Raw genomic sequence first — 22278 nt, 5'->3', positions numbered from 1 at the left:
GGTACAAAAATATATATATCTATGTAAATCTAAATATTCTAGTATTGCTATTTTTGAAAGTATTCTTCAGCAGAAAAGTTTCTGCTAGAATACTAAAGAACTTTCATAAATAGTTTATCCTTATTTGTTAAATTGGTGCGAATATACGTCATTGAGCAATATGTACAAGTTCCAGAAGGTGATTTTATGTTTTTCACCAGGCAAATAAATCTGACAAAACACAATAAGACAGTTGGCTGTCTAGGCAAAAACCTATTATAGCTAATTTCACATAACCGTTTGAACCTACTACACCAAAACCTATATTCAATGTGATAGGTACCAACAGGGACTGTGGAAATCGGCGATTCTATCATAGGTAAGCTATGAATCTACTATCTTCCAACAAGTTAATCGTGTGTCTGAAAGAAACCTTTTTGTGATCAAAATAGAATTAACACATACCCTAGAAGTTACCATAAATTTTAAATAATACTTTGACAGAAAGAAGGGATTAGCTATGCGGTTAGCGTATAGGATTCCCACGCGGAGGTCCCGGGTTCGAATCCAGCTGCTGGCCCTTATATTTTCTCTTCCTAGGAGCTTCTTACAAATAGCTCACTGTCCGGTGATAGACAGTGTTGTCTGTAACGAGCGAACACTGTCCGGAGACCGACAGTGCACTGATAAAAGCTCCGGGCACTAATAACCTCGGATGTTGACGCGCCTTAAATGATTAAAAAAAATATTTTGAGAGGGAAACTGACTTGTTAAGGTTAAAATGATAAGATGAGCCTATGCATATGAGCATAGGGGACTGGGAGTTGCTCACTTCTGGGCCAAACTATTTATGGGAGGAAGATAGATTTGAGCCAGTAAAGTAAACTTCATCCAGGACGCCTTCTACACCTTAGAAGACGCCTTCTAAACAGCTGTAGAAGTAGATCCTTGTATCAGCATTATTGCTTTCAGGTAAATTATGCTATATTCCTAACCATAAAACGGCATATGCGTGCAGCTAAATTTTTTTATCATCTTAGGGCCCAAACATGTCACACCCAACTTGAAGTTTGGAAAACATTAACCTTCCGAGTGATTGTCGATTCATCAAACGAATATGCCACAAAAAGTGGATTCGTTATGACAACGTTTTACAAAATAAATAAATAAATAATGTGAATAAATAAAAATTAGTTTATATCAGGCTAACCATTTAGCTCGTATTCTCGTTCTGTGAAGGTAAAGATATGAGAAAAAACTTGCACCGTGCATAAAAAGGACTTGCAAGGACGCCATAAATTTTGACCGGTTGTAAGTTTTGTGAAAATGATGGCTTAATTGGTAAGAAAAAATAAATTAATTACAAAAATGAAAAACGCATACATTTTTATTACACCCTGAACAATATTAAAATTAAATAATTTATATAAATAAAAAATTTAATCAAAACATAAAAAGCAGGATTGCAGTCAGAAATGTAATCCAAGTTAAAATTTCTTACCAATAAGAATATATTCAGAAATGGTCATAATTAGCTATTATTACGATAGATAGATCGGATGGCTATAGCAGAGAAGCAGACGAAAGATAGCTAGGAAAGGAAAACCCTAGAAGCATCATTGGTTCAGTATTTGAAAATAGCTACTGCAGGAATAGAAAATACACCGAGCTAAGGGAGTTGAACCAAGAGGGCAATTGGGTACCTAGAATAAAGCTGAACCAGCTGCACTTGCTTGGAATGTGTTAATTCTATTTAGTATATCTGAAAATAAACCATTCAAGTCTTTAAGTATAAACGTCTCCCAACGGAATACCATCCGCAGAATCTTTCCACAGCCTGTCTCCAACTGTTGAACATTGTCTGGTACCTTTCCCGACATTCCCGCCTAGGCTTGAATTCATGGGTGATCCTTTTCAAATTGGACAATTCTTCCTTGTTCTTCCAGATGCCATAACCCAGGCCGGCCAAGTAGGCCGCTCCTAGCGCTGACATCTCCGAAGATTCATTTTTCTCTACTGTCACGCTGGTCAGGTCGGCAAGAAACTGCGATATGAAGTCATTTTGTGACACTCCGCCGTCGACTCTGTCAATGTTTCATATTCACTATCACTATTTACATAGAGCAAAAAGAATATAGATGGATTAAAAAAATTCGGAACTCTCTACTTATTGAAAGAACTTTTACATGTTAAAAATTTTTTATTTAAATACGGAGCGGGTATTGATCTAGTGGTTATGAAGTGTAGCCTGTAATTAAGAGAACAATTCAGCTCCCGCAAATAGCTTTTTTATTTGTTAGAAAAAATGTTAATACAGTTGTAAAGTATGTGCTTCTATCCTCGTCTACGACTCCTAGTTGGTAATTTGACGTTAAGCCCCGCCTAAAAAAATAGGCGATTACTTTACTTTATTACTTAAATATGGATATTTTTAAAGGTAGTTTTAAAACCACTCGAAATAAGATTATTTATTTGCTTAAGTTTTTATCAAATCACTGTTATTTTTCCTTTTTAACTATTGGATACAAATTTAGAAGAACAGAAATGCTGCAGCAACCCTCCCTTACTTACAAAAGTTTTAAGTAACCATTCGCAAATAAGAGACGAATGTACAGCAACTGCGCTGTGTTTACATGAACATTTCACTCAACTAAATTATACAAAAAAATGTAAAAGCTTTTGTTACGACCAAATAATAAATTAACAACTGTTAGCTCAAAAACAGTATTTCGATTTCTTTTTATGCACCCTAACATTTTTATTTCCTTTTACCTGATTATTCTTGACGTGAAGTCCATCTCCTTGACAAACAAATCGTACAGCTGTGCTACTCGGTAGACAATACTCTCCAGGACTGCTCGCAGTAAGTGGGCCTGACTGGAAGTAGGCTTAACGCCAATGAAGCCCGATCCGGCGCTTGAATCGTTGATTGGTGCCTTCAAAACAATAAAAATCAGATAATATGATGTGAAACACCTGTACGATTCTCAAACTGAAAAAATGCCATCAAATTATGCTGTCAATATGTTAAAGAGGTAATAATGAGAGAAACGTGTCATGCCAGCTTCCACAGAATCTCTCTACTAAAGGGTTTTTTTGGTAATATAGAAAATAAAAGTGATAGGCCTACATTATTCATTATTACTCAAATAATGTAGAGACAGTGTCAATGAAACCCCGTAGAACTGTTTCCGACAAAATCCGTGAAAACAAGGATTTTTCGTTCTTTAGTTATGCTGAAAAATTATATTATATGTTGAATGTTATACACTTAAACTTCGATCTCTCCTGCTGAGAAGTTTGGAACAAATCCTTTTGTTTATAGAGGTAACACAAATAATTTGCCTCGGTTCAATTTAGTCTTTTCAACAACTTTTCCTTATACTTAGGATTAAAAGAGTAAATACCTGAAGCCCGCTAAAGGCTGGCACGAAGTACACTCCACCGTTGTCTTCAATAGAGCGCGCGATTGTCGCCGATTCACTGATATCCTTCACTAACCCTAGAAACAACAAAGAACTATGCAAATTTTACAGAGCAGTTTGTATTTCAGTATAATAAAGAAACAATGTCGGTGGGAGTGTGACCCAACTAAGCAATAACTATGACTTCACACCTGAGTCGACAGCCCACTGTGTTAGTGCGCCAGTGTCGTGTGAAGCAACTTCAGCCAAATAGACAAGTTCATCCTTAAACTTCCAACCGATTACTGGATACAATCCTGAAATATATGTTTCAACAAGATTAGTGATTCAATCAAATTTATCAGTAATGTTCTTTTCAAATAATATGCCTAGTCAAGCACGCTAACGGCAATTAGTAGCAATTACATTTTCTACCCCAATTTCTGAGTCCACGTCCGAAAAATTGTTAAATTACTACATACTTTCTGAGATTAAAACACGAAAGAAAAAAAATGTGCAATTCAAAACAAAACAAGATAAAAACTAAATGATTTTTCCTATTAAAAATACGATAAATAATATTTCTTTTGGAATAATACTATATTTTTTACACATTATCGTTAACAGAAACAAAAAACTTGAGAATATTGATTGTTTAATCGTGAAATAGATAAAAGAGGAATGGGCATATTGTAGACTTGTAAGCCGCCATTACATAGGCAATAAGCTAACTTTATACTCCATTCGGTGAAGAACTCTAGTGGCAATTTCTGTAAACATAATTAGTTTCTACAATCACATTTAACCATATTGGTGACTCACTTCACTAGACTTATACAGGACCATCCTATCCTCATATTTCTGAACTAGAGGTGATAGATAAATACCAACCATCCCTCTAAAGTGCTATTGTAGTAAACATACGTATTTACCATAAGTGCGAATGTCCTGAAGGGTTTTTCATTTGACCATTGGTCAAAAATCCAGCTCATACCCACCATTTATACAATAGCATCCAATTTGTTTTAAAGTTTCTTGTGAAAATTTATTTTAGAAGAGTTCTGGATTGGGATTCCCTTTGATCTACATTTTTTACTCTTTTATCCTACAATTTTACGACGGACATAATGTTATTACTAATTAAAGATTCTGCTAAAATTCAGAGTTTGCGGAAAATCGGAAGAAAATGTATCTCTTTCAACAATGAGAAATATGTTAAGAAGAAGTCGCATTAGACTTGAGGTATACTACAATCATGGTTGAGGCATTCAAAGTTCTCTATTAAACGTAATTGCTGTGTCAGTAATGTAGTTCTGAAAGAAGGTACAGGCCTAAATTACTTACAAAATCATTACCCGTTTAAATTCATACGCAAGGCCGATGGACATTTTCATGTTAAGAGGGCGCGCCTACTGAATTCTCAAAATTGAATTTTTGGACAAATGCAATACTTCTTTTTTCAAGAAGAATGAGCAGAAGTTATACGATTGAAAAAAAAAAACTACCTTCCATTGAGGCATGAGCTTCTCTTCCCGTGTTGACGTCCAGGAAAGTGCCCGTGCCCAGAGTGATCTTCAAGTCCCCGACGTTGAAACAACGAGAGCCAAACAGAGCAGCCGACTGGTCAGCAACCTAGAAACAGAGTACTGGTTTTCAAACTAACTACTTAAGTAACATTATTGCTTTAAGAAAAGCAATTTGAAAGCCTGCATTCCAGACCACCTATTTTTTTTTTTTTCTCCGGCGCATCGACGTCTGTAGCCATTAGCGCCACAGACCACCTAATATTTTCAAAAGAGGTTATAAAGAGGATGTAGCCTTCATTATCCGAAAGAGAGATCTTAGAATATATTCAGAGGGAAATCAGAGTTATAAATGTCAAGAGAATTAACAGAATGGCAGAAAATTCGTCCGCTCGAGGCATGTTTTCTGACTTTTGACAGTCGGTGTCCCACCAATAAATGTCACAAAGTATGAAGCTAGATTTAAAGTAACCATATGTATTTAGTAAGAGCACATGATTTAATTGTCTATGATATGGTTACTCCAGCCCTCAATGTAAAGATCAACCTAAATGCAGTAAATGTTCTGGTGCGCATAGCATTGAGTAATGCGATATTACAAAACGGAATGCATTCACTGCTGAGAAAATCTGGCTACAAATTCGTGTACAAAAAGGAAATAAAATAGCTAAAGAAAAAGAGCATATGGTACTACTTTCCCAGGTTTCCACCAAGAAATAAGTACGAAAAGCAATAGACTGGAATGTCTGTCGGAGAAAGAAATTTCCTCCCTTCCGGATCCTTCACTCTACCTCTAAAGCACGAACACCCACAAAAACAAAAGAGGCTGCCAGAGAGAGAAAACGATCATTTTCAGCGAACATGGTAAACTATGGTGTCTACAGTGGACACCACCATAAAGACAAGGATACCAAAATCAGCTTCAAGGTTATTTGCAAAACTTTTGCCACAGTAGGTAATCCAGTGGTGGGTGCAATGTGATGTGTAGAGACAACTAAGTCTTTAGCACTACTTGCATCCTAATTTTCTGGAGGGGAAAATATTGACTCTGAAATATAACTCTGTATTCACATTCAGGGAAGAGCGCGAGAATGCTAACAAAGAACAGAGGAATGGACTACAGTCAAATATGGTTCAGAATAACAAAAGAATAATATTGCTCTTAAAGGGAGTATTCTTTTTTTGTTTAGCTTAAGAGAGCTTATACATACAGAAAGATATCCAAATATTTTTTGTTATTTTTAATGTTCAAGTGAGCTTAAATATTACACTTAAAATAAACGCTATTGTTATAGTTGTTATTACTCTTAAGCGCACTTTCATTGCTGTAAGACCTCAAAAAATTTATTTTCGGTGAAAACTCAAGTTTGAAAATTTGGCATAAACGTAGTCATTAAATGACAAATTTAAAAAAATAAAATTCTTACCGAAGCAGTTATTGGAATACTGGCACCAAGTATTGATGGTTCCACGAATCCAAGATGATTTGCTCCTACAGAATCGACAATATCTGGCAGCATAGAGGTCGACACGCCCAATAGTTTGAGCGCCCATCCGGCCCAGGACAGCGTGAACGGATCGAAGAGTCCAGTAGCCGAAGCACAGGACATGTCTGTGACATGCACCTTGCCTCCAGTTAGGCGGAACAAAACCCACGTGTCCATAGTGCCTATTTGGACATCGCCATTCTCCACAGCTTTAGCGATCCCATCGATGTTCTTCAACACCCACATCAGTCGTACTGCTACCTAGAAGGTATTAAACACAGAAATATTGCAAGAGTGAAAGACAAATTGAGCATTTAACAAAACTTTCTTATTAGCTACTCCTTTTATTTTCAGTTCACGGTTGAAAATAAATGGCTTTTAAAAGCCTCACGCGATTTAGGTAAAATTTATTTCAACTATTGCTCCAAAAAAAAACAAAGGATTAATGATGCCAAGCAGCGGTACGCTTCAAATGAAGACAATTACTTGAGAAAATAATGATGAAAATTCTTTTCTTTTTATTTTTTTTTGGAGTTGGTACCTAATTACTCTAATCTACAAAGCTAGAATGCCTAACTCCAAGTTCGGTGGAAACGTAGCCAACTTTAGCTAGTCGTAAAAACTCCTTCAGCAAAGACAAACCGAAGCCTCTTATACCAAATAAACGTACTCATTAATGGAAGATTGGAATTTTAAACTTCTCTCAGACCCAGCTTGGGCACTCAACCGCATCCTTTAACATCTCTTCTTTCTTCTCCAAGGCCTACTTTTTATCTGGTAAAAAAAAAAGGAAGGAATAGACATAAGGATATTTGGGTTCATTGACTCAATTGGTAATTCTAGAAGCTTGGACTAGTTGGCTCACAGATGGGTTCAAGGTATATAAAAATGATTGTCATATTTCCAACAATAAGTTTATAAGTGAATAAAAAAACATTTTCGAATTGTAATTCAATTACCGCACAGGTTTTTATAACACTCTCTGTTACGATCTATTCCAACAGTGAAACCCAAACAATCGCACTCATCTGGAGGAGGCCCATTGTATAATGTTGCTCACAATGCTGGGCTTTCAATGAGTTTTTTTTTATTGTTAGGCCAGACACCCCAAAGGGACGCCAAGATGGCTAGTCCACTTCCCACTATTGAGTAGCTGTCTACAATACACAGTGGACTATTAGTTGATAAAAGCTTCCCACTTTATAAAAGATATATAAACCAAGTATAATCAAACCTGAGGGTTTATGAACTTGACCAGACTTCCTGCCAAATACCTCTTAGATCGGCTAAAACTGTAGATGCATTTAGAAGCAAATCTTATAGCCTAGAACAGACGTAGAATATAAATTTCAATTTTATAAAATCCATAGATTCATTAAATTCACGTTACATTGAACATTAAATTTAAACAAACCTTCATGACAAAGGAATTGTTTAGCTCTTTGACCATCTGATCTGCACGAAGATCTTTCCACGTGATGAAGTTGTGGTAACACTGGCCATTCTTTCTGTTCCAAGTGATGAAGGTACATCGTTGCGACGACAGTCCTAAGCACTTAATCTCATTTACACTCACACCAGAGTCTAGAAACCAAATAACTTGTTAGTATTACACATAAAATGTGTTATAAATTATAGTTGTTTCATTTCAGAGTCAAATGAGTAAATCTTAACATTTTACTTACTGTAGCATATTAGAGCAAAGCTTACGACCGCGGTTTCTTTTATTCCGGTAGGACAGATTGAACAACAGTTGATCATCAAAAACTGCTGGAAAAACACCCACCTTTGACAATTTTTTCCTCTTTTTCCAAGAGAGATTAAATTCTCAAATTTTCTTTAAAATAAAGAGCATTTCCTCGTTTATAACTATAATTTTGTACAACCTAGCAGATTAAGTAGATTTCGAGAAAATCGTTACCCAAAATTGACAAAAAATGGTATTTTCAGAAACTGTTCTTGTTCTCATTCTTCTTCAAATTGTTACCTTTTTTGTGAACAACGTAGCGCCTAAACTCGTGCACTATTCAAAATTCATTAATTTCATTAAATTCCAATATAATATAATGTAGATGTGTCTTTTAATGTAGTCATGCATCTTATGGGAGAAGATATGAGAGTCCCCTTGTAAAATTATTAATAACTCTATAAATCTTAGCGCGATTCTGAAAAAATTTGGCCGGATGAAGAGGTTAGTGTTAAATGCTTTGCCTGCTCGTTGCCCTGCTCTAACTCTTTCTTACGAAGGGGAGGTATTGCAGTCTTTCAAATTATCGACACGTGAACAAAGTTGACAGCACCCATAAATAAAATAAATAATGATAAAAGTACCCCCAAACCCCCGCCGATTGCAGTAAAAAATATTAATATTATATCTATGCCATTATTTAAGAAATGTGGTCGGCCATAATAAATTCTACTGTCGTTTTTGATTGAAAACACGACAGTGTCAGTTACCGAAAGGTAGTGAAATATTTGCAACAAAATAATCAAGATTTTCACTGTTATCAACTCAACGAGGACAAATGTTATAGAGTAGTCATCAGAGGCCGGAGTTGACCCTGAGATTTGAGAGAGTACAGTCGTTTGCTTGGTGCTCTTTTGTGACTACTTTTTAGAGGTAAAATAGTAGTTTTTGAACGCGATTTTTTGTGAAACTTTTGTTAAGAAATGTTTGGAATTTGTGTTATCAATTTTCTAAAATATTGAAAATTAATTGTGTAATTCATAATTTAAAGTGAAATATTTTAATAACCTTAAAGTTGATACTTTTGTGATATCAGAAGAAGTGGGCAACCTAGAAATGTTTTATGTATGAAGATTTGGGAAAATTTTTATAATAAATTATTTCCTGAATATGTGTTTGATGATGTCTATTTCTTTGGAGTCACTGCCCCGAGATGGATTTTGATTGTACTCTGGAGGAACTTCAGTATAATATTAGTATGGCAAAAGGGAAAAAAGCCCCGGGACCGGATTTAATAATAAATGAGCTTTATAAACACCTTCCCCCTGTTTGGGTGCATTATGTGTTAAATACATATGTTTAATAACCTTTGGAATAAAGAAGTTATCCCTCCACGATGTAACAAAGTAAGTATGAATGAATGAATGAATGAATCTTTATTGCTTAAAGAGATACAGATCTCATAGCAAGGGTTGACCTTACAAATTTATAAATACAAAAAATATAATACTTTATTACAATAATTAATTAAAGATTAGTAAAGAAATAAAATATCAAGTATTATTTAAATTAACTGAGGAGAATAATTTTTTAAGCATAAGTAAAAAAAATAAAATAAAATAAAACAAAATAAAATCAGAACAAGATATAGAAAAATAAATCATAAAATAAAAAATGAAAATAAGAAACACAACTGAATAGTTCTCTGCAATAAAGAAGGTAATCTACTTAAAATAAAATAACAATTGATACAATAGGGAATTTGCTAACATGGCTTCTTTTAATTGTTTTTTTTCTTGTTATTGCTACATTGATAAGTTAAGGTGAGCAAGGAAGTTTCATTGTAGCACTATTTTTCTAAATTTGAGACAATTAGTGACAAATAGAAAAATATTATTGACTTTTTCATTATCTCGATCATCTATAGTCAATAGATCTGAAATTTTATTACTATTATCACTACCAGGGTGGTGAGAGAAATACTGAGTGATGAACTTGTTTCTATATTGATTGAGTACCGGACATGTTAGAAGTAGATGTGAAATGTTATCTAAATCGTAACAAAGTAAGTACAAAGATGTTTTATAAGAAGGGCGATCCGGCTAACCCGTTATACTATAGACCTACGTATATCTTTGGTTAATAGAATAGTTAAAATTTTTACATACATACTTAACACGAGATTGGCTGGGTGGGCGGAAAAATACAATGCAGTAAGCCTTTGGATCTAGAAATTGTTAGAGCAGCACAACGATATTATACAGCAAAGGAAGAGGACATACTATTCATGGAATTGTACGAAAAGAATGTCCGGATCAAGCAGGTGATACGAGAAATTATAATTTGATGCTCAGGATGAGAAACTTAGATCTTGAATTGATGAATATTTGGCAGACAAGATGGGAAAATAGTGCGAAAGGCAGAATTACCACTAGGTTTTTTCCCAAATTAGGTTTTTTACCGAGGATGGTCACGATCCAACCTTTGATCTTACATGTTTCCTGACTTGTCATGGACCGTTTGATGCAAAGCTTAAAGAGTTAGGATTAACAGAAGAAGAGAACTGTCTTTGTGGCAGTTCTGTGACGTCTGAGCATCTGCTGTTTAACTCTGCCTTATATGAAAATGAAAGAACTGATTTAATTACAAAAGTTGGTATAAGGTATTTGATGACTGATTTGTTTTACGAGAACATTTTGATTAACAGAGGTATGTACCAGGCATGCAAAGAATTCGATAAAAATGTTTTGGATAAGAGAAGAGGAATGCGACGGATTTAGTTGGACTTGGTCTAGGGCGTTTAATCTCTTTTTTAAGTATTTTAGGAGAGGAGGAGAAATTAATTAGTACAAAATAGCATGAGATTGTGCACGCCTCCACGTGGCGGACAGTGGCCAACTGCTTACTTATAAGCAGGCCAAGATGCACAATAAGAAGTTTCTTCGGAACTGACAATCGATGATTTAACAATCCAGCAGGTTATGAGCAAAAGCTCGGGTACTGCCATCACGACTTGACTGCTATGTTACACCAGCCGGCGCTTAATCTCGTCCATGGCGGTAGGCGCCCGGCGAGTAAAAAGGAGCCAACACCGAGGAAAGGAGCTAAGAAGAGAGAATAAATTAAAATTTATTTGGTTTTAGAAACGGTAAAGTTTATGCACGCAACAATGAAACTTCTAGAACTGTGGTAATCAGATATGATTCTGATTACATTCGTTTTCGACTTTGAAATCAAGTGTAAGTAACCTTCAATTTCGCACGAGGTTGAACTTTCATGCCAAGATAGTGAAGGTACAGACTGTTCGTCCAATGCAGGCTCTCTGAGTTCAAATAAAAGGAAACTGAAGAAATTAAAATCAAGTGATATGCATTCTTTTTTCACCAACAAGTCTTTTTTCCCCCAAAATTTGAGACCTGATCTATCTGTATGTTTTTGGAACATTTACGGATATAGTACACTGTTTCACCTAGCGAAGTGCAGTTGTTAATTAATAAACAGACTAAAAAAATTCCTTCAAAAAAGTACTGAACTAACTTACACGCATATTATTAACAGAAGTATTCTAAATTTATCGCAATTTAGTTATCTGGAAAATAGTTCAAATATTTATTTTAATAGCAATAATGTTAATTAACTGTATGATCATTTTTATTTGACCATTCTGGATGCCATGCTATTATCTAATGTAATCGTAAAAAACACTATAACCCTATTATGAAACACAATAACAAAAAGTGGTATAATAAAGATTGCCAATTATTCAAACAAAAATTGAATAAGATGTTTTAAGTGTATCGTGAATTTAAACTAAATTCTGATTTAAACAGATACTTAGATTCACAGAAACAGTATAGAGCATTAATAAAAAATAATAAATTCGCTTAACAGGTGAAATGCTTCCATAGAAACTTAAATAATCCCTCAAACTTTTTGTCCGTTATAAATAAATTTCGCCAAAGAAAGTCGCTCAATAACTGTCCCACATCATTGTTAGATTGGGAGCAGTTTTCATAACGTTATGCCTACTAAACCCAAGATAAATATCCATTTCTTTGGTTTTATTCGCTCCTATCTTGATCAAGAAATATCTCTCGAACTGTATAACAGAATAACATAGTATAAAAACAATAAGGCCGTCGGCTTGGACGAAACGAATGCTTTAAACACCTCCCCTCTGCCTGGCTTCATTACCTGCTTAATTGATTTAATAAGATTTGGCTAAACGAAGATATTCTCAAAAGTTGGAGTAAAATAAAAATGCGACTTTTTCATAAGAAAGGTGATGTTAGTGACCCTTTAAACTACCGAGCTATTGCTATTTTTAATACTATTTCCAAAATATTTACTTACATAATTTATAATAGACTCTATGAATGGGGCTGGGTACAATAAATTAATTCCGGAAGAACAGATGGGCTCTAGGAGGGAAAGTGGATGTCGGGATGCAGTGTTTACTTTGTCGGCAATAATTTCTTTTCAGTTGAGGATAAAAAGAAGCAAAATTTTTGGAAAATTTATAGACTTCAGAAGAGCCTTCGACACTGTTCAACACCATAAATTATGGGACAAGATAAACAGCTTCGGATAACTAAGGTGTTCGTTAACTAAGGTGGTCGGACCTTGCGAATTTTAATGGCCATGTAAGACCAGTCTGTTATGTTGTCGCAAGGGAGTCAGCTTTCCTCAGAGATACTGGTTAATGAAGGTGAACTTCAGGGCAAAGTCTTGAGCCCTTTACTCTTTGCTCTTTATTCCTCGGATATGGTCGTGTACATTGCCTTGAATGGAACAAAAGGTTTCAGCCTAAATTCCAAAAGAGGTGTAAATATGATAATGTATGCGGATGACACCGTCCTTCTGAGTACCTCCTGGACTGATGCTCAGTTTAATTTAAAGTTGGAAAAATATTGTGACTGCAATAGTCTTAAAGTTACCTTAATAAAACTTTCATAGTTCCATTTCACATTTCACACAGGAGGTCGTTTGCCTAAATGTCCAAACTTTGTTTATAAAAATTCTCGCATTAATATTTCTAATAAATCATTTATTTAGGAGTTTCATTCTCTTCTTCAGCGGTGTTTAGAATTGCGACAAAGCACTTTCTGAGTTAATTTATGTGTGCTAACTCAGCCGTTATGAACATTTTAGCAAAAACGCAATCAGATTCCTGGGGTTTTAAGGTTTCGTTGTTTGAGTCTCTCGCTGAAAGTGCATTGTTATACCTGTCTGAAGTATGGGGCTGTCAATATGCTAATGAAGTGGAGCATGGGCAATTCATTTTTTTCAAAACTCTATTGAAATTGCCCCCTCAACCCCAATGCATATACTCGATTAGAGACTGGAAGAATTCACTATAAACTTAAAATTTTCAAACCTATGATGTGGTGGATGTAACTATTAGCCACGGAAGAGGAGAGGCTCCCTAAACTTTGTTACTCCAGACTAATAGATTTTGAAGCTAGTAGTCTGCCTTTCAATTGGTATACACAATTAAAACATTACTTGTCAACCATTGGCTTTGAGTACCTCCTAAATAACCAAAACTTACATTCCGTTAAATCTCATAAAAATGATATGTTTCAAAGTTTTCATAGTCACTTACTTTCTCTTAATGTCGACTCCGTTAAAAACAGCTCTTATTATACCTTTTACAGACATATCAGTCCGCTGGGTGCCTTTGAAACTTATCTAACTGTTAATTGCGACATAGAAAAGCTTAGAGCTACAGCTCAAATTCGTTTGTCAGGTACTAATTTTTGCAGAATTCTTTTTAGGCGCAAAAAATATTATTTTTACCCCCCTCAAATTTTGTTCGCATTGCAGCGAAAATCATTAAGATGACTTGCCTCATTTTCTGTTTTAATGTCCTGCATTTTCACAAAGAAATAAACATTGAGTTAATTTCTTAAAATACATGGCGAGTCACCTGAGGAGCTAACGGTAATTTTTTTATTAAAATTAATGCTTTATATAAATTTCTTATTATTACATTAAAACTAAGAAATGCTACAGACCAATATTAAATTCGTCTTAGACAATAATTAAAAGGATGTATAATAAATAAGTAATTTCAGTTTGTCTGTTTAATTAAGTCAGATTGTCAGATGGTTTACTGTTTGTCAATATTTTGCACTCTAGGTATTGCGTTTCTTCTTTTCTTGTTTACTATATCATTTATATTAATATAAGTGTAATGTCTATGTCTGAGTTATTTTTGTTTTTTTTTGTTTCAGTGTTTTTTCAAGAAGTGTTTTTCTTATTTTTGCTCATTATTGTACTTTTTTTTTATAAATTTGTATTGGGCTCCCACTCCTTTGCCATAGAACTGTAAATTTTCTAGTGCAATAAATAAATAAAAATAAAATAAACTATTATTATTATTATTCGTCATTAGACTACAGCACCTGAGGAAATTAAAAAAGAGCTAATTAGCCAAAACTTTCAAGCAATCAGGGCGCACCAAGTGTATATAACTAGAGCCCCGCTTCCTTTATTTGCTGTCGACCTCGCCAACGCAAAAGCCAGCCAAGATATCTTCAAACTGCGTTACCTTCTCTATAATAAGATTAACATAGAGGAGCCCCGGAAAAGGACGCACATAGTTCAATGTGCAACGTGCCAAGAACTTGGGCACATAAGAACTTATTGCAACCATCCTACTAGGTGTGCCAAATGTGCAGGTTCGTACTCTTCAGCCAGTTGCACAAACCACTTGACATTTCCCCCACATGCGAACTATATGGAGGCCCCCACTCAACCACCTTCAAGGGTTGTGAAACCCACAAGGAACTGAAAAGACAAAGAGAAATGCGTTCACTCACTAAACAAAGACAGGAAACCCCAAAAAATGCTATTTCAGTAACCCAGCCGCTCATCTCAACTTTCAAACGTCAACAAGCCAATCATTTCAAAGAAGACAGACAACTAGCTACGCCCAAATAGCCAGTACCACAACCAGACATGTTCCCACTCCTACACTGACCAAACTCATTCCTGTCTCAATCAAGCCAACTCCTACTCCCGCCCCTTCTACCCCGGCCAACTATCTACCTATTCCTGCACAAAGACCTGTTCCTCCTCCTTACATGGACATCACTTCTCACCTTACCTCTTTCCTCAATGATTTCAGATCCTTAATTACCGTTCTCACCAATCTTGTTTCTGAATTTCTTCCCAAGCTCAACCGATAAACCCAACCTCTGGCAAACCGCTCACAGTACTGCTCTTGAATGCAAACGGAGTATCTGCTCACCGACAAGAACTAGAAGTTCTACTGATTGACAGAGAAGTTGACATAGCACTTATTACAGATACGTCTTGACTGACAAACATCACTTCTACATACTTGGTTACCGCACTTACGGGACTAACTATACTGGACAGAGAGCTCAAGGTGGCTCTGCAATCCTCGCCGCCAACTCCCTATCCCATCACGAGCACATCCTTACATCAACCGGGTCTTATCAACTTACTGCAATATCTCTCTCATGCTTTCCTTTTCCTCTAATTTTGTCAGCAGTATAATACTGCTCCCCTTCCACCACCATATATTATCGTCAACTAAGGTCCCTCTACCAAACCCTTGGTCCCCGTTTTATTGCAGACGGAGACTACCACTGCATCTGCAATGTGGCAGCGGGGTCGCCAATTCCCGTGGTCGTCTTTTACACAACCTTATCCTTTCATATAATTTCTCCAGTTTGTCTCCTGCTTACCCTACATACTGGCTTTCCGATCCCAACCGTAGTCCCGATATAGTGGACTTGTTTATCACCTCTGAAGCAGGAGCTATTTTTTCATCTGACCAGGCATTGAATGAATTATCCTCAGACCACTCTCCTCAATCTCAATATAATCCCCATTCCCAGGCCACTTTTGACTCAAGGCCTGGTTAATTGGGACCTATTCCAACAGATTCTAAATGATTCCCTTAACCTGAATATTTCACTCAACATGCCCAATGAGGTAGAAGAGGCTGTTGACCTCTTCAAATTCCATCCAATACCCAATCCAACAATATTCTGCTGATGTCCCTACCCATCCCCAAACCTTAATCACAACTTACGCCGATGACACCGCCATATTATCTTCCTACCCTGATCCTATTCGTCTCTAACTTTGCCAAGAACACCTTGAGCTCACAGAAGCTTGGTGCAGAACATGGAGGATTAAAATTTACACTACCAAATGTATTCAAGTGACAATTCACATTAAGAAGACAGACCTGCCCTCCACACAATACTGACCTACTGACTTCCACACAGGTGTCTAGGACTCTATCTAGACAGCCGTCTAGAATGGAACCCTCACAAAAGACTTAAAAGACAAGAACTGAACAGACGTTACGGACTACTAAGGAGGCTCCTTGGACCGAGCCTCCATGAACAAACAAAAAAACTTATTTTTTACAAAACTCTATTACGCCCAATATGAACATATGGAGCAGAATTGTGGGGCTCCCCCAAACCATCCAACCTATCCAATCATTTCAGTCCAAACTCCTCCGCCGAATCGTTAACGCACCGTTTTATGTCTCCTACCGCACCCTCTATCACGATCTCAATATTCCCAATGTAAATGAGAAAATCCACACCCGATTCATAACTTTCCACAGCAAACTCACCGAACACCCTAATATCCTGGCTCAATCACTATCCACATCGTCCCATTCTGACAATCCTCCATGTCGCTTAAAACGGCGTTGGCCACGTGATCTCATTGCTTCCCAACCTCCAAGTTCCTGTAGAGTTCCAGCGCTGGCTAGTTTTTCTCATCATGTCATCCCGGTTGTGGCACTGAGCACTGAGCTCTGTGACACAATTCAAATTTTCATTTGTATACACATTCGCTAAATGATATATGTACAGTCGCAAATAAAATTAAAAAAAAAATTGTTTCTAAAATAAGTGAAACGAAATATAATTATCCCAATTACCAGCAATTGCTTCCTTGATGACCGACACAATTGTACTCCACAAGTGATCAGCTTGGATCTCAACGTGTCCCGGCTCTGGATACAATAATTGTATCTGCAATGTAGCACACATTAATAAAATTGGGTCAGCTAAATTACAGAAATGTTGGATTCCAAAAAGTTTCCGATTCAAAAAAGACATATCAGAGTTAAATTAGCAAACAAATGTATAAACAGTTTATTGGACAAACTATTCAACTAATTAAAACCGTCCAACTCAACTAAATTCAACAGTTCAATGTGTTAAAAACATACAATTACAACTACAGACAATTCATCAATGATGCAAAACAAGTAAGTCAGCTTAATAAATTTTCACACATACACACATACGACTTTCTCTTACTGCAATAATTGCATTTTGAAACATTTTCTTTATTCACTAAATATCATTTAAATAGACAAATTAGATAGAAGTAAGCTGCAGTCAGTTGCCTATCTTGCAGGTTTAAAAACGGTACGACGGCACAAACTTTATTCCATAGCCAGCCCAAGCCATGAAAATTCACTTTTTCTAGAAAAATATTTCAAATGGAAGTGATACATTACATACATATAAAACATATATATATGTCTGTGTCTGCAATTACCCCATCTAGTTAAAGTAAATCACTGACCGCAGATGAAAAGTCAATTACACTGAATTTCACCTTAGAGAGAGGCCCAACCACTTTCTCGCCAAGAATTCTCATATGCAATTTTAGACTTACTGATTTTTATATAGTTATCATGTTTAATTGAACAATCAAACATTTTGTTTTTCCGTTTTATCACTTTACAGCTGTACAATAGCACAACAAGAAAAATCGCAGTTATAAAGGAGGATTTGCCATATAATTTAAAGAAAATTGGGGCATTTTATCTTTTATAGGAAACGAGAACAAAGTTTGCAAAGTTTATTTGTACGTCAACGCTACGCAATTTTTCACGATCAACCCTTATACAACTGTGCTACTGGACAGCGTTAATGAGTGCATTTTTATACTAAATACATGTGGACCTGATGAAGTTCACAGCCCAGCGTTATAGTTCTACTTGTTGTTTCAAGCCATTTAGGTTAAACTAACTAAATGATCTTTAGGCTATTATGCTTTAGGGTTTTCAGGCTTAGGGTGAAAGCTGATAATTAGGATATCAGGGAATTGGTATTGAGTGAAAAGACTGGAGTGGAATTTTCCATGTTGAGAGATAATCAGATCGGAAACGAAAGAGTAAAGTTGTTGATGCGCAGAGTTTGATTGGGGAAGTATCAGATTAGACGGAGGAAGTTAATTAGAATTTTTCTGGCAAAAGTTTCACATGAAAGATAAAAAGAACTTGTGTACAATAAGTACACAGATTTATTGATACTTGTAATAGCAGTTTTCAGAATTAACAATCATTCGGTAAAGGATAACATTCGGTTGAGTATTTTGCTTCAAACACGGAATTTCATTCATTTTCAACAATAACTTATTTTAGCCAAAACTGATATTGCCGGGACCTGCCTAGAAGCACCTAAACCAATGCTAAATTTGAATTTAATACCTTCTTACCTTATTAGCAGTAAAAGAAAGTGTAATAACTGCACTGTAATGTTTCATTACAAACAAATAAATACCAACCTCGACTAAAAATTAAAATTTCAGTCAACTAAGTTACTTACTTTGATTGCATTTTGTTATTCGCAATAACTTAATATTGACCTAAAACAATGATTCAATTTTCGATAAGCAAATTATTGAGAAAAATTTTTTATTTTATTACTTTAATATGTTTCATCTATTACCAAACTGATATAACAACCTAAAATTATTATATATACTTTTATTTAGTTTTTTCTTTAAATAAACATGTGTGTTCCAGCAATTACCCACTAATGAAACCCATATCTCTCATCTAAAAATCAAGTTGATCTAGCCACAGAAAGAAGTGGTTCTCATTAGCATTAAATAAAAGTATAGCATTATATTAACCATACTACTGGCTCAACCGTAAATTATAAAATGTGTAATTTCTCTAAACACCTCCACACCTCAAGGTAGATGAAGCGGAAACTAAGTAAGTTTTTTATCTAAAATGGAAAAGGTTCGAAATATATGAACTTTATTGTGATAAATGTGATGTAGGACCACAAAATCTCTTCTTAAGCACAGCTGCTTCACTGTAATTATTTTTTAAATTAGATTCTGTCAGCGTTGGCCAAATGCCCACGCCATCTATTGTAGTACCTCCTCCAGTAAGTTGATTAAACTTGGATTTGACGACACCATAAATTTATATTCATGAAGAGTCGAACTCTTAGTCACACAAGCTCTTCACTATGACACATGCGAGCAGAGCAAGTTTTCTCTTCTTCCTTATATAACTTTGTGCTCAAACTTAGTGATCAGTGACAGACTCAGTTATGCTATTTTTGGTTACCCTGAAGTGGCTTACTATACTAGAGAGAACAAGGCGCCACGGTAGCCGAGCGGTTAGAGGCGAGACCTGCGAAGTTAATATGTATTGTGGTACTGGGTTCGATTCCCGGACTTAAGCCTTGGATTTTATTTAATTGTTAATAAAAGAAATTTACAGTAAAGTATGTTTGCTAGTCGCCTCCGTCCACGACACCTAATTGGTAGTTGGACGTTAAGCCCCGCCTGAAAAAATATGCGATTACTTTACTTTACTAGAAAGAACTTGGGCATGTAGCCAAGTAGGTTTTTGATCGATGAACTTATTCGCCTTCTCTGATCTGGGATTTCTATCCACTAATGTTTGATGGCTTATAGTGCACCCAAGCACTGATGGCTAAATTTGTGAAATTTTGCATTGCCATAACTTGAATTCGTGAATCAACTGAACTCAATTAAACGCATGAAGAAGTTGAAATCGTATCAGTTTTGAAGCATACCTTTATAATTAAAAAACAATGCCTCATCCAAGTAACTTATGAGCCCGACTGGGCCTGATTTTGGTCTTCTGCTGTAAGTTTCTATCTCCCTATTAGTAATCTGTTTTACGACAGAATTTATAAAAAACATATTTTAATGAAGTGTATCAAAAATACATGAAAGTTCTTCATTAAAAAAACAGTTTTATATTTCCTTTTATAAATTTTAATGTCATTGATTTAAGTTCACCTTCTTTCCAGCTGTTGAATCACTCACTGAAGCAATTCCTTCAGAACGGAATCTGAAAAAGCTATTTAATTTCAGGTAAATATTCAGAAAGTTATGTGTGAGAAATATGTTGCCGTCATGAATATCTTTATTTGCGATCGCTTCAATTTTGAGAAGATTCTTCTACTGGTCTTGCTGAAGAAGTACTCTTTACCTACTTCACCATGCTGGAATATTATTCAGTCCAAAGCTAAATAGAGCGTACTTAACTAAATAGAGTATAAAGTTCAGATATAATTGCATGATTTTTTAGAGAAATAAATGACACCCTGTATTTCGTTAATTCTTTCTCAAATATGTATCTTCAGGAGGCCTTTAATGTGAATTTTTTTATGCCAACCTGTGGCAGCAGTGCGACACAGTTTCTGTTGCTGGTGCAAAGATCCACTGCTTCAGTTGCTGTAATAAGTTAGTATCTAAGAATGAAGGATGCCCAATGTCATTCTCTATTTATTATTATACTACCAAACCTGATCAGCCATTGTAAAAACAGAACCTTCTAACATACACTTCATTAATCTGGAAACAATGTTATGAGGCTAGGTCGTCTGAATTTTTAAATACTACTTGGTAATTTAATATTTAAAAACATAATCTTATAAATAGCTAATAAATAACAAAAACAATATTTTGTTTTTATAATGCAGCCCATCAATTTAAAATAAAGGTAATACCTATTACTACTTAAAACAAAAAATACTTACATCTCCGCTACCTTTTCCTACAGTGTTTCCATAATTATCAAAAATATGGCATTTAATCCTAGTTGACCCAATATCTAATGAAGCTATATAAGAGATTTCATTAGACATAACGAATATTTCTATTATCACTTCAAAATATCTTAAGGCACTATTATTATTTTGTTCCTAAAGAGACTGAATAAAAAAAATATTGGATTTTGGCCCCTAGAAAGTAAAATTTACCAACACACTTATTAAAAAAATTACATAATCAAAATAACCCTCACACTAATGAGCTGATAACAGGGTAAGGTAATTTTATACTTAAAAAAACAAACAATAAAAATAAGAATCGATAATTAACAAGTAAAAAGGTTGTTTATCTATCACCTTGAACGAATTATAATTCTAAAAACAGGATTTTACGTAGTACAGTGGAAAATGCAAAAAGTCAACAAAAATATTGAATTCTTAAATAATCATAATTATATGCCGGAGAGTAAGAGAATAGTGTTGGTGGTAGGACCCAAAAACGTACTAACGCAATTTGGGAAGGGGCTCCCCACCGATTAAAGATATTAGTTTTTCATAATTACTAGTTTTTTGTTTAAAACCATTTTTATTTAGTCTGTAAAATAGACATTGTCAAGGGTTCTAAGAACAAAAATAACTAGCCCCAGGGTTATTTTTTAATTCCCTCTAAGGTGACTAGACGTATATTTTAAAAGACTAGGTGTAAGAAAGCCTACTTTTTTTTTCTTCTCACTTAATCATCAACCGTAGCTATTATGTTTTCCAGCCACTTCTTATTTTGTTTTTAGTTCACACATATCAGCATATGAAAAGAGCTGTGCGTTTTTTTTTTTTGTAAATTTTTTGTAATTCGAGAACTTCTGACGATTTAGCGTCACTATTTAAAAAAATCTGATATGAACAAGCAACGTATAACACCCAGTCAAGTTGAACAGAATTTTAGAAACAACCTTGATTCTCACAAATATTGCTCAGATGGTCATATAGCGCAATTCACTGTGCTGCATTCTCCATCCCTTCCCTAGAACTGCATGAAATGAATTTTTATGGATTAAATAAATTAATGCTAAAATCCATTGAAGGAGTGGCACATGAAGTAGTATGGATCGACTTTGACCAAAACCTTCTTAAAGTGTCTTCTAGAAGTATACAAGCAAAATTAAAATTTGAACTATCTTTGACTTTTTCGCTGGCCATTACTGATAGCTGCCATCTCAACGGCAGCCAATTCCGCTTGAAAAAAGATGCATAATTATCAAGATCAAGACAGGTGCGTTCCCATTTGAGCCCAAACTGGAGTCCCCAGATGCAGAGGCCAGCACCTGCCCTATCCATCCGTAAAAACATGAAAGGCGTTTA

General features: G+C 35.3%; 1 protein-coding gene across 1 annotated transcript; it reads right to left on the bottom strand.

Annotated features, from left to right (window-relative positions):
* Positions 1-1379: 1379 nt before the first annotated feature.
* On the bottom strand, positions 1380-21162 carry LOC141462058 (glycerol kinase 5). Its single transcript, XM_074143644.1, has 10 exons — positions 20908-21162; positions 17019-17112; positions 7808-7977; positions 7628-7717; positions 6334-6654; positions 4889-5015; positions 3596-3700; positions 3387-3481; positions 2752-2915; positions 1380-2063 (listed from the first exon to the last, which is right to left on the bottom strand). The coding sequence occupies exons 1-10, from the start codon at positions 21013-21015 to the stop codon at positions 1757-1759; spliced, it is 1581 nt and encodes a 526-aa protein (XP_073999745.1). The 5' UTR covers positions 21016-21162; the 3' UTR covers positions 1380-1756.
* Between the last annotated feature and the right edge of the window lie 1116 nt (positions 21163-22278).

The sequence above is a fragment of the Rhodnius prolixus genome, unplaced genomic scaffold (assembly GCF_049639745.1).
Source record: "Rhodnius prolixus isolate KJV_2025 unplaced genomic scaffold, Rpr scaffold_12, whole genome shotgun sequence".
NCBI classification, from domain to species: Eukaryota; Metazoa; Arthropoda; class Insecta; order Hemiptera; family Reduviidae; genus Rhodnius; species Rhodnius prolixus.
The sequence above is the reverse complement of the archived record's forward strand: the minus strand, read 5'-3'. Positions and strand labels throughout refer to the sequence as shown.